We start from the raw sequence: 11710 nt of genomic DNA, 5'->3' as shown, positions 1-11710 counted from the left end.
GCGCCAATTCTCCTGTGGCACCCAACCATGCTCCCTGGCAAGACTCTTCGACTACTGCTTCCGTTTCTATAGATTTGCCTGACCCTGAATCCAATGACCGAAGGTCGCAGTCAATCCCCTCGGTATCCCTACAGTCTGAGGCGCCATGGGCAGGTGTCAACGGAACTGGAAAGTGCCAGTCCTTATCCAGAGAGCCAAATCATGTTTGCCTCCACCTAGACACTTCTCACTCAGGTATATCGGGACCTTTGTGCAGGCGAGCTTCGTTTCAGCCATCTAGGCAGCCAATTACCCTACACAGTGAGCCTCGATCTCCGTCGGTTCGGCCAGGACCGCCAAGGAGATCTTATTCAGTCAATTCACCTGCACCGGGTACAAGAAGCGCCATGCACCAAGGCAGCCTTGAAGAAGCCACGTCTTCGAACACTCATTTCATGATAGATAGCCCAGGCTTCTCCTTGATCCGTCGGCGTTCTTTACTTACGCGCCCTGGAATCGCCACGAGACGATCAGTAAGAGGTGCGACTCGTCGATGCCCGTCGCCAATTGGACAAGAGCTAGGGTTCTCGCTCAGCTGTACAGACGAGTCACCCCAGCTATTCCAGTGGCCACTAATAGACCGCGAGGATACTGTCTTGCAACATACTAACTCGCTTGCTGAGGTTCGCCCGCCAACGCCTGGTGACTTCGGATACACCCATTTGGGAGCCCTTAAGCTGGGGTCTTTACGGGTAGTGAACGGCTCAGCTTCCCCCAGTCCCAGTGACCGAAGCCGACTCAGGCCAAGCAGCCCGACTCAGGACACCAGTGCCATACATACAACAGAGCTACGTTGGAGCAGAGATCATTTGACTCAAGATGATCCATCTGAATTTGCTACATCAAGTTCTCCGGGCATGAGTGACTATCAAAGCGGACCTGAAGAAATTCGGGGTCCTATGGCCGTCCCAGTCTCGGAGTACGCCAGTGTCGATGGCCCCAACAATGGGATATCATCGAGTAATGGGCAGGTGCCGCGTCCCTTCGGAAATAAACCGTCTACTATCGTACAGATCCCGTCATTCCCCGACATTACGAGATATGAAGATTTTCCGGCAAGTCCATTCTCTTTTGAGAAATCGCCGATTATTGCGAGATCCCTTGGGTTGTACGCTAAGGAAGCGGAAGACGAAGCTATATGTGTATCTGATGAGGAAACCCCCTTCGACTTCATTGGGGAGACTTATCAAGAAGCTCCCCGCCGAAGAAAGATTTCGCATTCGCACAGAAAAGTAGATAGCGGCTACAGCTCCGCTGCATCAGTTCGCTCTCTACAAGACAATCGCACTGGGGCTTCTCTTGATTCCCAAGAATCAACGCAACGGCCCTCGGGATGTCGCAGGTTTACACTCGGGGGTACTGAGTTGTGCGATGTAGAAAATCACTCGAAGTTGAGCCAGCAGCTTCCTATGAACCGCCGTCTAAGTCTTCAAGGACCTAGAATGAGCCCTATATGGGTCACACGTGGTTGGTCAACAAACATGGCAACAATGTGCCTTGAGACACCACAGATATCAACCAGTGAACGCCCAAGAAGCTTATCCTTTACTTCATCACAACACCCTGGTCACACAGTGTCACTTTCTCCGTACTGCACTCAGCTACGCCACTTGGAAGCATCCTCTAGTAGAGCCATGCTTCCTTCGAAGCGTATACCAGATACGGCCGCAATTCCAACGGCCGATGATACCATATCCAACGAACAGCTCTGTGAAAGTTTCGCAACCCGTAATGCAAGGTTCAGCTATGGTCGAGACACAGTGCTAGAGAATTCGAACCAAAGGACAACTGACGCTGCGCTCAACAGCGACAAGTCCTACACGTTCGACTCGCATAGGTCAAAATCAGGGGAAAGGATCCTCAAGAAAACTCCGAATGTGGCGCATGATCAAAACCCGCGAGCTATTGCGGCCAATGCAGCTAGTCAGTACCTAGAATCAGAGATTGAGGCACTTGTGGCACCCACATCACAACGCCCAGAACGGGCTGTGGACGTAGGGCGCGTATATCCGGAACCCTTGAGAGGCAGAACAAAATGCCGAACTCTCGATACTGAGCGGCGCATGTCAGCAAATCAGCAAAACAGCAAAATCGACCAGATTTTTACGCGATAGCATCACCTTTAATCCATCGTTAATCCCTTTCATCATCATTTTCATCATCTTCTTCTTCTTTTTCTTCTTCCTCTTACCTTTCTTTCTTTCTTTTTCTTTATTATTTTCTTTTTGATGTGTGTGTTTGTGTGGCGTTAATATATTGCCAAATGTTTCACTGTGACGTTTCTGGCTTGCTTTCTGGATATACCCTTGTCGACGACTTTTGTTACTAAAGCACTATTTCTTCCATCTTTCTTACTACTGCTTTCAATAGGCAGTCAAGAAACTCGTACCCCATCATTCTATTTGGTTTTATTTTTTTATTCTGTTGACCTTCTCTTTGTCGCCCTTCCCTCGTAAGGTTTAATATGGAGGAACATGACTGTGAGGCCCATATTCACCAAAAGCTTTTTTGCTTGGCATTTCCTTTTTTCTTTTTTTTTTTTTTTTTCCTTCATAACTCCTCCTTTCTCTCTCTCTGTAGATATGATTTTACGATGCGAGGAGGCCCATAAGTGTGAGCTTCGGAGTAAAAGATACGAGGCAACATAGCGGTGAAGCAATGTGGTAGCAATTGGTTACTATAGCCGTGCACTGCATGAGCTAGACACTCCCAAGGTAGCGTTTGACAATTCACATTCTAAGTGGGGTAGATCGAGAAGGAAGATGCAGTACCCAACCTGGGGACCCAACCGCCTGGTAAGATAGTAGTAAAGTGCGAACATGCAGTTTAAGCGAAAATGGATATATCCAGCAGACGACATCGCTTAGGGTTTCAGTCCTGCCCGGTAGTGTCTCATCAATGAACAGGCCTGCAGCGATCAACAACCGCGCCACCATCTGAGGCGAAACCCTGCTCTTAGCTACTCCATCTATATTCCAAAGAAGATGAAAGAACAAGAGAATAAGTATAATAAGATAGACAGTACTACATGATCTACTTTTAAGCAGCGTACACGTGGTCATATACTAAAGTTATCATATCATACATCATGTTTTGCTTCTTGCAGCTCCTCACAACATCATGGGCTACGCCACGTTAATATCCAACCTTTGGGTTATAACCAAATCCGTATGGATACTCATATGATAATAATGATACCACTGCATACAGTGATATGTATGTATGTATATGCACATTGACCCAGATCCTTTGCAAGAAGCAAGGGGGTTTTCCACTAATGGCATACCGTCGAACTATTGACGTTTCTTAGGGTAGTTACTGACCTAGTCATAATAACGAGATAAAACCATAACCCCGGTCAAAAGTATATCAATTCTTTATTAAACTGTCATAAAATTTGTCTATAATACAAGTCATACAACAACGAGGATACATAGAATCCCAAATACAAAACCAAATGACCCGCAAACCCGTTAATGCTCAAACCAACCGTAGCATGGCAACTCAACGTACTCAGTCAACCGTCTTCAAAGTCTCCTATAGACATCTTCCAAGTTTTATAATGGAGTTATATTAGAGAGTCCGGTGTCAAATCGGACGAGCCCCATCATCGGTACTGTAAAGGCCCAACAGCTGGCAATTTACTCGACGCGAATTTTTTTAAACGTAGGGGCAGGTTCCTTTGGGACAATGACCGAAAGGATCCCATCTTTCAGAGTAGCCTTGACTGTATCTTGGTCTACTCTCGTCGGAAAGGTAAAGGCTCGATGGAATTCGCCGACCGGGCGCTCGGTGATCCAATATTTGTGGTTGGTCTGCTCTTGGAGGGCCACCTGCTTTGAAGATTGGGCTGATGAACCAACAGATGCTGCATCATTTGCCTCTTCATCTTCATCTTCGACTGTTGGTTGGAGTGACTTGACAGAAGAAGCATCATTGGGAACTTCAGCATGCTCGTTGGTACTGGATGTGCTGTCGCTGTACTTGCGCTCCACGCGGCCCTTTATGACCAACGTATGAGGATCGGTGAACTCAATATCGAGACTGGCTTGGTTAACGCCAGGTAGTTCTCCATTAAGATGGTAATTGTTGTTTAGTTCATAGACATCAAATCGAGGTGTGAAGGAGCGAACAGTTGTAGTCCTTGGCTTTGGGCGGTATGCTTGATGGACATCATAGTCATCAAGTAAATGGAACAAAGGAGCAAAGTCGCCGGAGAAATTGGAGAAGAAAGCCATGTTTTGAAGTGACTCGCGTAATAATTGAGGATTTGGTGGTGTATCAGAAGTGATTCGGAGGCACTTAGTAGTGTCAAGTCAATGATAGTAAATATTAATGTATTTCGTGGAGTTGGAAAGACGATGAGTGAATGATACGATATAGCTACCCATTTTTATATTTACAATGTTTCATTCTAGAAGGAGCTACCATATCCTATTTGTTTTGTACGTATAAGCAAACTGAATGCTCTGGGAAAGTCGAGTATATTCTACGAAGATCCCCAGATAGCTCTGGAGCCTTCACTTTGCGATAGCGATTGATAAGATAAGGAACGCCTTGTCAGCTCAAGATGGTGCTTAAGTATGTTACGAGAAGTTGCCCGAACCTTCCGTAACGGTAAAAGATAGATCACATGACATCATTAAAACAGGGTTGGACTCGAAATGTCCATTCTATTGATTATATGTAGATTACTAGATACTGCAATTCTACATACATTATTACATTATCTTTTTTTTTTTGGCCATTCTCCTCCTTCTCTTTCCTCCCCTCCGGTTCGTACCAATCTATGACTGCGGATAGTGCTTGATCATCCAAGCTATCGGATATTGCGAATTCCAGGGGAGGAATATATCTCAAGCTGCCTGTGTCCTTTGCGCAGTAAATACTCAATGGCATTGAAATCCTTTTTGTTGACGGAGATATATTTTTGAAATTCCATCCTGTGTCATGTCATGAGAAGACTCCTCCACAAAAACGTTCGGCGGGTTAGAACACCATTGCCATTTAGGCAGGGACATACCTAGCATAAGTCTTAAAATTACCTCTTGTCTCCTGAGCCAGGTTAGGACACCGTATTAGTCTATATGTATGTTTATTTATATGATAATTCAGAGAGGCCTGTCGCTTACTAAGGGCTTCTTTCGGATCTCTCTCAGGCATTTCCGATAGAGAGACAAGACCTCCCTCTGGAGACCTGATAATCGGGCCATGACTTTTTGCGCACGATGTCACGAAAGGCAATGAATGTGTAATTTGCTCAGGGCATCATTGGGCGGATGTTTCGAAGACGGACAAGGGAAAATCACGGGTAAGTCGCGAATGTGGCTAGCGCTAGCCTCCGGTCCCCGCCAGTCTGGGGAGAAAGCGAGCGGGTATCTCCTTTTCCCGGCCGAGAGATATGTAGATAGCCCATACTATTAAGATATATACAATTTAAGTTAAATTAGAAAATGAACGACCTATGTCGGGACTATATAAGTAGTACGATCTATCCTCCTGTCGTCTTCCATTCTTCTCCATATGATTGAAAGGCACACCCATAAGAAAATGACTACCTTCTCTGTAAGTATATCTAATATATTCCGTCGGACGTCCATACTCATACCTATACCCTACCCATATCAATATCTGGGGTTGTCGCCCATACGCCATATTTGTCCCATGTAAATGGCGCGAAGATATTGCCATTGACCTCGGCTATATCACCATGTCATTTGGTTTCAAACCCTGTTTCATCTTCATTCACCACCACGTAGGCTGACTGTTTCTCCCCCTCCACCATGTAGCGTCTCATTCGCTTTTTAGCTACAGATGGTCACATCTACTATGGTGATGCCATTATGCCCGCTGGTACCAGTGACATTGGAAAGGTGACTAGGGCACAAGTGATTCGAGGGGATATTTTTGGCCAGTATCAAGTCACAGACCAAGTCGCTGAGGTTAAAATGCTCCTCGCACCATTGGCGAGGGAGGACATTGCAACGGTGCGCTGTTTGGGATTGAACTATGAGCAGCATGCGAGAGAATCCAACCTCCCCATTCCAAAGTATCCGGTCCTCTTCTACAAGCCAATCACAGCCATTACTGGTCCGTATGATGATATCCCTATATGCTCTATGGCGCAAGACGTGGAGGGACTAGACTATGAATGCGAATTGGTTCTTGTCATTGGCAAGCAAGCCAAGAATATTCCCGAGGAGCAAGCATTGGATTATGTGCTCGGGTATGCTGTGGGAAACGATATCTCCCATCGCGATTGGCAACTCAAACGTGGCGGAGGACAATGGGGGTTGGGCAAAGGCTTCGATGGTTGGGCACCTTTTGGACCAGGCATCGTCTCTACAAAGCTGATCCGCAATCCCAATGCCTTAAATATCTCAACTAAAGTCAACGGTCAAACAGTCCAGTCATCATCAACCAAAGATATGATATTCGGGGTCGCCCAGACAGTATCATTTCTCTCCCAAGGCACCACTCTGCTGCCTGGTGACCTAATCTTCACCGGAACGTAAGTTTTATCTCTCTTCCAGAGTACCCATTCATTTTTTCTCCCACCACCCCCCCCCCCCCCCCCCCCCCCCCAAAAAAAAGACTAAATACTTACATGTCCCTTCATAGGCCACAGGGTGTTGGGATGGGCCGGAAACCTGCGGCTTGGCTTACAAATGGCGATCAGGTAGAGGTCTCTCTGGAAGATGTGGGTTCATGCGTTAACCGAGTCGCCTTTGAAAAGCCACCATCGAAGCTATGAAAGAGGTGGTGTTGAGTTGGATAAAATATTAGCAGGTGCTACGAGACTGTACAGCTTGCCTTGTCTGCTGTGGAAACATAGTAACTATGGATTCTCTCTGCCGATTTGAAGCTTATTTAGTCATGAAATTGCAAGGCCTTGCTAGTAAAATTCTTGCGGATGTCCAAAGCTATACCTAATTAACCTGAGCTCCATACCCCCTGATAGACTCAGCGAACGCCCAGCTCTGGGCCTCGATCACCTGGTCTTCCTTGATCTCAACCCCCTCCGCCGTGATCACTGCAATTGAATATTTATCCAGACTCCGCGCATCACGGTACCACAGAACCTTAAGGCACTCCCTCAAGGCCGCTTCTGCCTCGCCTTTACTGATTTCCTCAAGGGGCTTCTCTTCAGGGAACAGCCGACGCAGGATGGGGATAGCAAGGTGCGCACCAAACCCAGTCGCGAGATGTGGAGCTGAATATGTAGTACCGAGAAGGTCGGCTGAGCTGAGGAAGGGTTTCTTGTCTTCATCAAATCCCGCAACGAGAATGTGATTCCAAAGAGGGTTGAATTCGGAGCGACGTTTATAAAGGACCTTAGAAAGGTACGTATGGAGATTTTTTGCGTTCATCATATTGCCGTGTGTCGAATAATTTTCCCGGATGTCAAGAGATTCCAGAAGGCGATCGATGTATTGCATGTCTGACACATCGCCGCTGAAGCCAACCACAGCAGAGTCGCCGAATACGCGCAGGCGTTTGACATCGGTGAACCGAGCGAGAGATCCGTACGATGCTGGAAAAGGTCAATATTTTCATTACGAACTTCCCACTTAACGTCAAAGGCTTGTAACCATACCCAAGTTATCAGCAGCGATTGCCACACCACCGTTGAACTTGACCGCTATTACCGACGTCCCAGTCACAGCAGGAGACTGGGTGTGGGTTTTTGAGCCAGTGGTCTGAAGATATGAGGAGTTGTAAGGCCCGTAAATATCATCCCTAGGCTTGAGGTAGATGGTTAGAGATGTAGGAGCATTCATGTAATAGAGGACTTACCCGACCCCAGACTTCAGGATAGTGGTTCATGGTGAAAGGTCAAATATTATGATCTATAGAACAAATACGCCAGCTGGTGATATTGAAGAGGCGAGTCAGAGTAAAGGGCTTAGTTAAATTCGATTTGGCGGCTTGAAGAGTTGAGTTGGTAAACTGGGTAATAAGCACTTGGTTGGAGCTAGGCAGTAGAGAGCTGACGGAGCTCGTTGTTACGTTAGCAACGCCCACTGCCAGCGCGCTTATCGGAACCGGTACTGTCCACGCGCTTAGCGAGTCTCACCCTACGGAGTACTCTACTATACACAACCTTCTGTACCTTGATTGTCACATCACTTACAACAACCCAATCAAATTTTAATTCTAAAATACTTTTCCCTTGAATGTAGCAAGGAAAATATTACAGACCGGAGCTGGTACTGTTGCTCCTTTGTTAAACTCCACGAATACTAGATATATACAGTTGCCTTTGAGTACTCATGGATTACGATGGGGTACGAAGAAAACTCTCGTGCTCTTTTGTGCAGACCAGTTGTATGATATTCTTTTTCTGGGGTAAAAAATTGTCCCTTTGGGCATCGGGCGCAACACCCCTTAAGAAGAGTTCCCCATGGGCAGGATCTGATTATGTTAACGAAGAGTTAACACGGTCTTGTTCGTGAACTGGTCGTTGACCCCACACCAGTAGAATCAGCAGTTGTGGCGGCAACAAAGTCAACTGTATCTCTCTGGCCTGCACTCCACTGCTCTTCGGTTTTCTGGTGAAACACTTTCTGTGACTTCAATAGTTCTTCTTTGAAACCCCATCTCGGTAGACCCGACATGTCCCATACTTCAGATGGCAAGGAGGTAGAATATTGCATCTGACCATCAATTCCCGCATGGTCCATCAATTTTTTGAGTAAGCTGGGGTTCTTTAGGGATGCTGAGAAAGCTAACTTCTCGTTGAAATGAACGCCTTGTTTCTTCAACAATAGGAAATGGGCAAATTTTGCATTCGCGTTGGCATCGGGTGAGCCAGGAGGTGAAATAGGTATATCTAAATTCGGAACCGGTGGTAATGTTAAGTCATGAATCAGTGTACGGGAAGTGGACAAGCGGGATCGCTCGCTGAAGTGCAGTCCTGGCTGTGCTTCTTCATGTGATGGCCCAACGATAGGACCCCTGGGTTCTCGGCTGGTAGCCGTCTCTGGCAAATTTGGGCATTTATCAGGCACTAGAGGCAATGTACGATTAGACGTGAGCAACAGGAAGGATCAATGTGAACATACCCGCATGCGCTGATTTCGAAACTTCAACTGGCTGCACCTTATTTACGAACTGAACCGCTTAGCCTAAGAATATGTACACAATGAGTTTGTGTATATCACCTTCGTTGCTAAGGGGGCCCTCTTCTGGACCTCATCCTCGCTGCTGCTTTCATACGCTCCAAGGCCTAACATGATTGCAAGTCTTAGGTCTGATCATTCGTTTGAGTGCGCGCACTCTCGTTTTGCAAGCTATAGAGTATGGTTAAGGCTGAACTGTTCTACCGTTAAATGCCAGTCAAAGCAGCAGCCACAAGCCTGAGACTGAATTGGCTTTATAATTCCAATACATAGGTACTGTGCTGTTCTGCTTGCAGTGGAAAGACAGTTCATGTTCCAGTGGAGAAGTGAAAGCTATCGGCTTATATAAGCCGAAGGCAGCTGCACCGCGTCACGGTGATAATACTACTACTTGGTTGAAGTAGCTCCACCCAAGAACTACAACTTCTTTCCCCAATCGAGATTCATTCAAATCCCGAAGCCTTCTGGGTTATCCAAGTCGATAACTACACCCTACACTCCACCTGTACTCACTTTGAATTATCACCTAACCCTTGGTCGATATTGAGATACTCCTTACAAGATGATGTCTTTCATGGGTCACCAACCTCAGAGCCAGGCCGTCGGCTACACCTTCTCTCAACCAACAAACGCCCCGAACAAAGAACACTCATTTTACCCGTATGTACCCAACTCTTATAAGTAGTCTGGGCGCTGGAACTGACCTACATAGGTACACTGACAACGGTGGCTCCACTTTGGGTATCACAGGTGCTGACTTCGCTATCCTTGCTGGAGACACTCGGTCGGTGGCAGGGTATAACATCAACTCTCGCTATGCTCCTAAGGTTTTTAAAATTGGCGGTGATGATGATACTGGCGAGGGTGCCCATATTATCCTGTCGGTCGTGGGCTTCGCTGCGGATGGTCAAGCACTCAAAGAAAGATTAGACGCAGTGGTGAAGATGTACAAGTATCAACACGGGAAGCCCATGTCTGTCAGAGCATGCGCTCAGCGATTGTCGACTATTCTCTACCAGAAGCGTTTCTTCCCCTATTATGTGCATGCTATTCTGGCCGGTTTGGATGAAGAGGGCAAAGGAGCGTTGTACAGCTACGATCCGGTAGGCTCATACGAAAGAGAGCAGTGCAGAGCGGCCGGATCTGCCGCCAGTTTGATCATGCCGTTCTTGGATAACCAAGTTAACTTCAAGAATCAATACATCCCCAGCAGTGGGGACGGGCATGCCCTCGAACCTAAGAAGCCTGAGCCATTGCCCAGGGAGACCGTCGAACAGCTCGTGCGTGACGCGTTTACCAGCGCTGTGGAGCGACATATCGAAGTTGGAGATGGGTTGCAAATGATGGTTATTACGCAAAACGGGATAGAAGAGATCTACACTCCACTGAAAAAGGACTAGAAGGAGGCTATACTCGACGTTATGTCTCATCAAGTTCATTCCGATATTTCGTTACTCATGGTATGAAAGCATGGATAGGATAATTCTGGTGTAAGCCACTTTTTCTTCACCATCATGTCAATTATGTCGAAACCAATTTCTTTTCAACCTTTAACGCCAGTACCGTGGTCAAAAGAGATCTAAAAGGAAAATGAATAGTTCATATAGCTGTGCGCGGGCATTAAAAGCGCTCTTTCATGCGTGACGCCACTTTGCGTAAGTTACCATATACCTTGCCCTGTTGTGACTTAGTATTTGCATATCCTGGGAGACAGACGGGCAGACATACCGGTGGGCTTCCGAGAATCAAGCTGACAACAGCTTCTTGTGCAACCAGGATGTTGCGATAGCCACCCAATAGGTGTATTTTTTGATCTGCGAGGACAATCCTGGTACGGGTAGCATTTTCTATTGAGTGCTTAAGTTTGCCGTCTTTGCCCGCAATCCGTCCAATGGCGCGGCTAAGATGTTCTCCATGAAGCGATGCTTTAACATCGCGAATCTCGAATGATCGGATATAGAGGTCATCCAATCTGAGTAATGCAATAGCGTCGTCAACATCGAACCCAAGTGTGAAGGCTTTGACAAAATCTTCGCCCTTTTGTAGTGCGCCCGTATCGGTGGTGAATTTGGAAGTACGTAGCTCAACCGCCCTGCTTTTGATATTCATGCGCACCTGCAACTTGAGGTGCTCAACTAGCGGAGGGTATATTCTACTCCAGGAGGCCTTGAGAGGAGAAAACCTATGAGGAGGGACAGGCACCTTCCGAGTTTCTACTCGATATACAGTATTGGTATCCTTTGCGGGTGTAAAAACTGGCCGACCTTCCTCATCAATGCGCATGTCGGTGTCTTGGGCATTTTCGCCTAGGGGGGCAAGCACCGGTACACTTTCCTCCGCTGATGTCTGAGCATCGATTAGAACCTCGTCATCTTGAACTAATAGTTAGTTAAATAGTTGGTGTAGACCAACGAGTCCGAGTAAATAAAACATACCGATAGCAGCCTGAGTGACGGGCACTCCGGCCGTTGTTGTCTGATCAAGTCCCTTGAGTGCTGTCGGTGCTGGCATTTTGCTTGGGTTGCTAGTAATGATTTTCGGGAACTGTA

General features: G+C 46.8%; 7 protein-coding genes across 7 annotated transcripts; 3 read left to right on the top strand and 4 right to left on the bottom strand.

Moving 5' to 3' along the window:
* Positions 1-386: 386 nt before the first annotated feature.
* On the top strand, positions 387-2153 carry F9C07_2225516 (uncharacterized protein; the record flags this gene model as incomplete). Its single annotated transcript, XM_041284652.1, has 1 exon — positions 387-2153. The coding sequence occupies one exon, from the start codon at positions 387-389 to the stop codon at positions 2151-2153; it is 1767 nt and encodes a 588-aa protein (XP_041142539.1).
* Positions 2154-3348: 1195 nt separating this feature from the next.
* Positions 3349-4676, bottom strand: F9C07_2277261 (putative heat shock protein Hsp30-like protein). Its single transcript, XM_041284648.2, has one exon. The coding sequence runs from the start codon at positions 4275-4277 to the stop codon at positions 3681-3683; it is 597 nt and encodes a 198-aa protein (XP_041142538.1). The 5' UTR covers positions 4278-4676; the 3' UTR covers positions 3349-3680.
* F9C07_2127621 (fumarylacetoacetate hydrolase domain-containing protein 2) lies at positions 4677-6891 on the top strand. The gene is made up of 3 exons (XM_041289519.2): positions 4677-5604; positions 5829-6550; positions 6661-6891. The coding sequence occupies exons 1-3, from the start codon at positions 5563-5565 to the stop codon at positions 6791-6793; spliced, it is 897 nt and encodes a 298-aa protein (XP_041142536.2). The 5' UTR covers positions 4677-5562; the 3' UTR covers positions 6794-6891.
* Positions 6892-8086, bottom strand: F9C07_2277259 (putative proteasome component Pre4). The gene is made up of 3 exons (XM_041289532.2): positions 7837-8086; positions 7637-7784; positions 6892-7573 (listed from the first exon to the last, which is right to left on the bottom strand). Exons 1-3 carry the CDS (start codon positions 7864-7866, stop codon positions 6969-6971), a joined length of 783 nt encoding a protein of 260 aa, XP_041142535.1. The 5' UTR covers positions 7867-8086; the 3' UTR covers positions 6892-6968.
* On the bottom strand, positions 8087-9550 carry F9C07_2238177 (HCNGP-like protein-domain-containing protein). The gene is made up of 3 exons (XM_041289531.2): positions 9204-9550; positions 9105-9153; positions 8087-9049 (listed from the first exon to the last, which is right to left on the bottom strand). The coding sequence occupies exons 1-3, from the start codon at positions 9273-9275 to the stop codon at positions 8475-8477; spliced, it is 696 nt and encodes a 231-aa protein (XP_041142534.2). The 5' UTR covers positions 9276-9550; the 3' UTR covers positions 8087-8474.
* A 173-nt stretch (positions 9551-9723) lies between these two features.
* Positions 9724-10561, top strand: F9C07_3158 (nucleophile aminohydrolase; the record flags this gene model as incomplete). The annotated part of the gene is made up of 2 exons (XM_041289518.1): positions 9724-9821; positions 9874-10561. The coding sequence occupies 2 exons, from the start codon at positions 9724-9726 to the stop codon at positions 10559-10561; spliced, it is 786 nt and encodes a 261-aa protein (XP_041142533.1).
* Positions 10562-10781: 220 nt separating this feature from the next.
* F9C07_3159 (putative rRNA processing protein) lies at positions 10782-11687 on the bottom strand (the record flags this gene model as incomplete). Its single annotated transcript, XM_071511065.1, has 3 exons — positions 11597-11687; positions 10890-11533; positions 10782-10838 (listed from the first exon to the last, which is right to left on the bottom strand). Exons 1-3 carry the CDS (start codon positions 11670-11672, stop codon positions 10782-10784), a joined length of 777 nt encoding a protein of 258 aa, XP_071363695.1. The 5' UTR covers positions 11673-11687.
* Between the last annotated feature and the right edge of the window lie 23 nt (positions 11688-11710).

Source organism: Aspergillus flavus, chromosome 2 (genome assembly GCF_009017415.1).
Source record: "Aspergillus flavus chromosome 2, complete sequence".
Lineage (NCBI taxonomy): Eukaryota > Fungi > Ascomycota > Eurotiomycetes > Eurotiales > Aspergillaceae > Aspergillus > Aspergillus flavus.
This window is presented reverse-complemented; position numbering and strand designations above follow the sequence as displayed.

Excerpts from the sequence above, each read along its gene's own strand:
- F9C07_2277261 (XM_041284648.2), bottom strand. The coding sequence starts at position 4,277 with ATGGCTTTCTTCTCCAATTTCTCCGGCGACTTTGCTCCTTTGTTCCAT.
- F9C07_2127621 (XM_041289519.2), top strand. The coding sequence starts at position 5,563 with ATGATTGAAAGGCACACCCATAAGAAAATGACTACCTTCTCT. Across the intron at positions 5,605-5,828 it reads AGAAAATGACTACCTTCTCT|CGTCTCATTCGCTTTTTAGC; the intron begins GTAAGTATATCT and ends TCCACCATGTAG. Across the intron at positions 6,551-6,660 it reads GACCTAATCTTCACCGGAAC|GCCACAGGGTGTTGGGATGG; the intron begins GTAAGTTTTATC and ends GTCCCTTCATAG.
- F9C07_2277259 (XM_041289532.2), bottom strand. The coding sequence starts at position 7,866 with ATGAACCACTATCCTGAAGTCTGGGGTCGG. Across the intron at positions 7,785-7,836 it reads ATCCTGAAGTCTGGGGTCGG|CCTAGGGATGATATTTACGG; the intron begins GTAAGTCCTCTA and ends ATCTACCTCAAG. Across the intron at positions 7,574-7,636 it reads AATCGCTGCTGATAACTTGG|CATCGTACGGATCTCTCGCT; the intron begins GTATGGTTACAA and ends GACCTTTTCCAG.
- F9C07_2238177 (XM_041289531.2), bottom strand. The coding sequence starts at position 9,275 with ATGTTAGGCCTTGGAGCGTATGAAAGCAGCAGCGAGGATGAGGTCCAG. Across the intron at positions 9,154-9,203 it reads GGGCCCCCTTAGCAACGAAG|TTCGTAAATAAGGTGCAGCC; the intron begins GTGATATACACA and ends TAAGCGGTTCAG. Across the intron at positions 9,050-9,104 it reads TTCGAAATCAGCGCATGCGG|TGCCTGATAAATGCCCAAAT; the intron begins GTATGTTCACAT and ends CATTGCCTCTAG.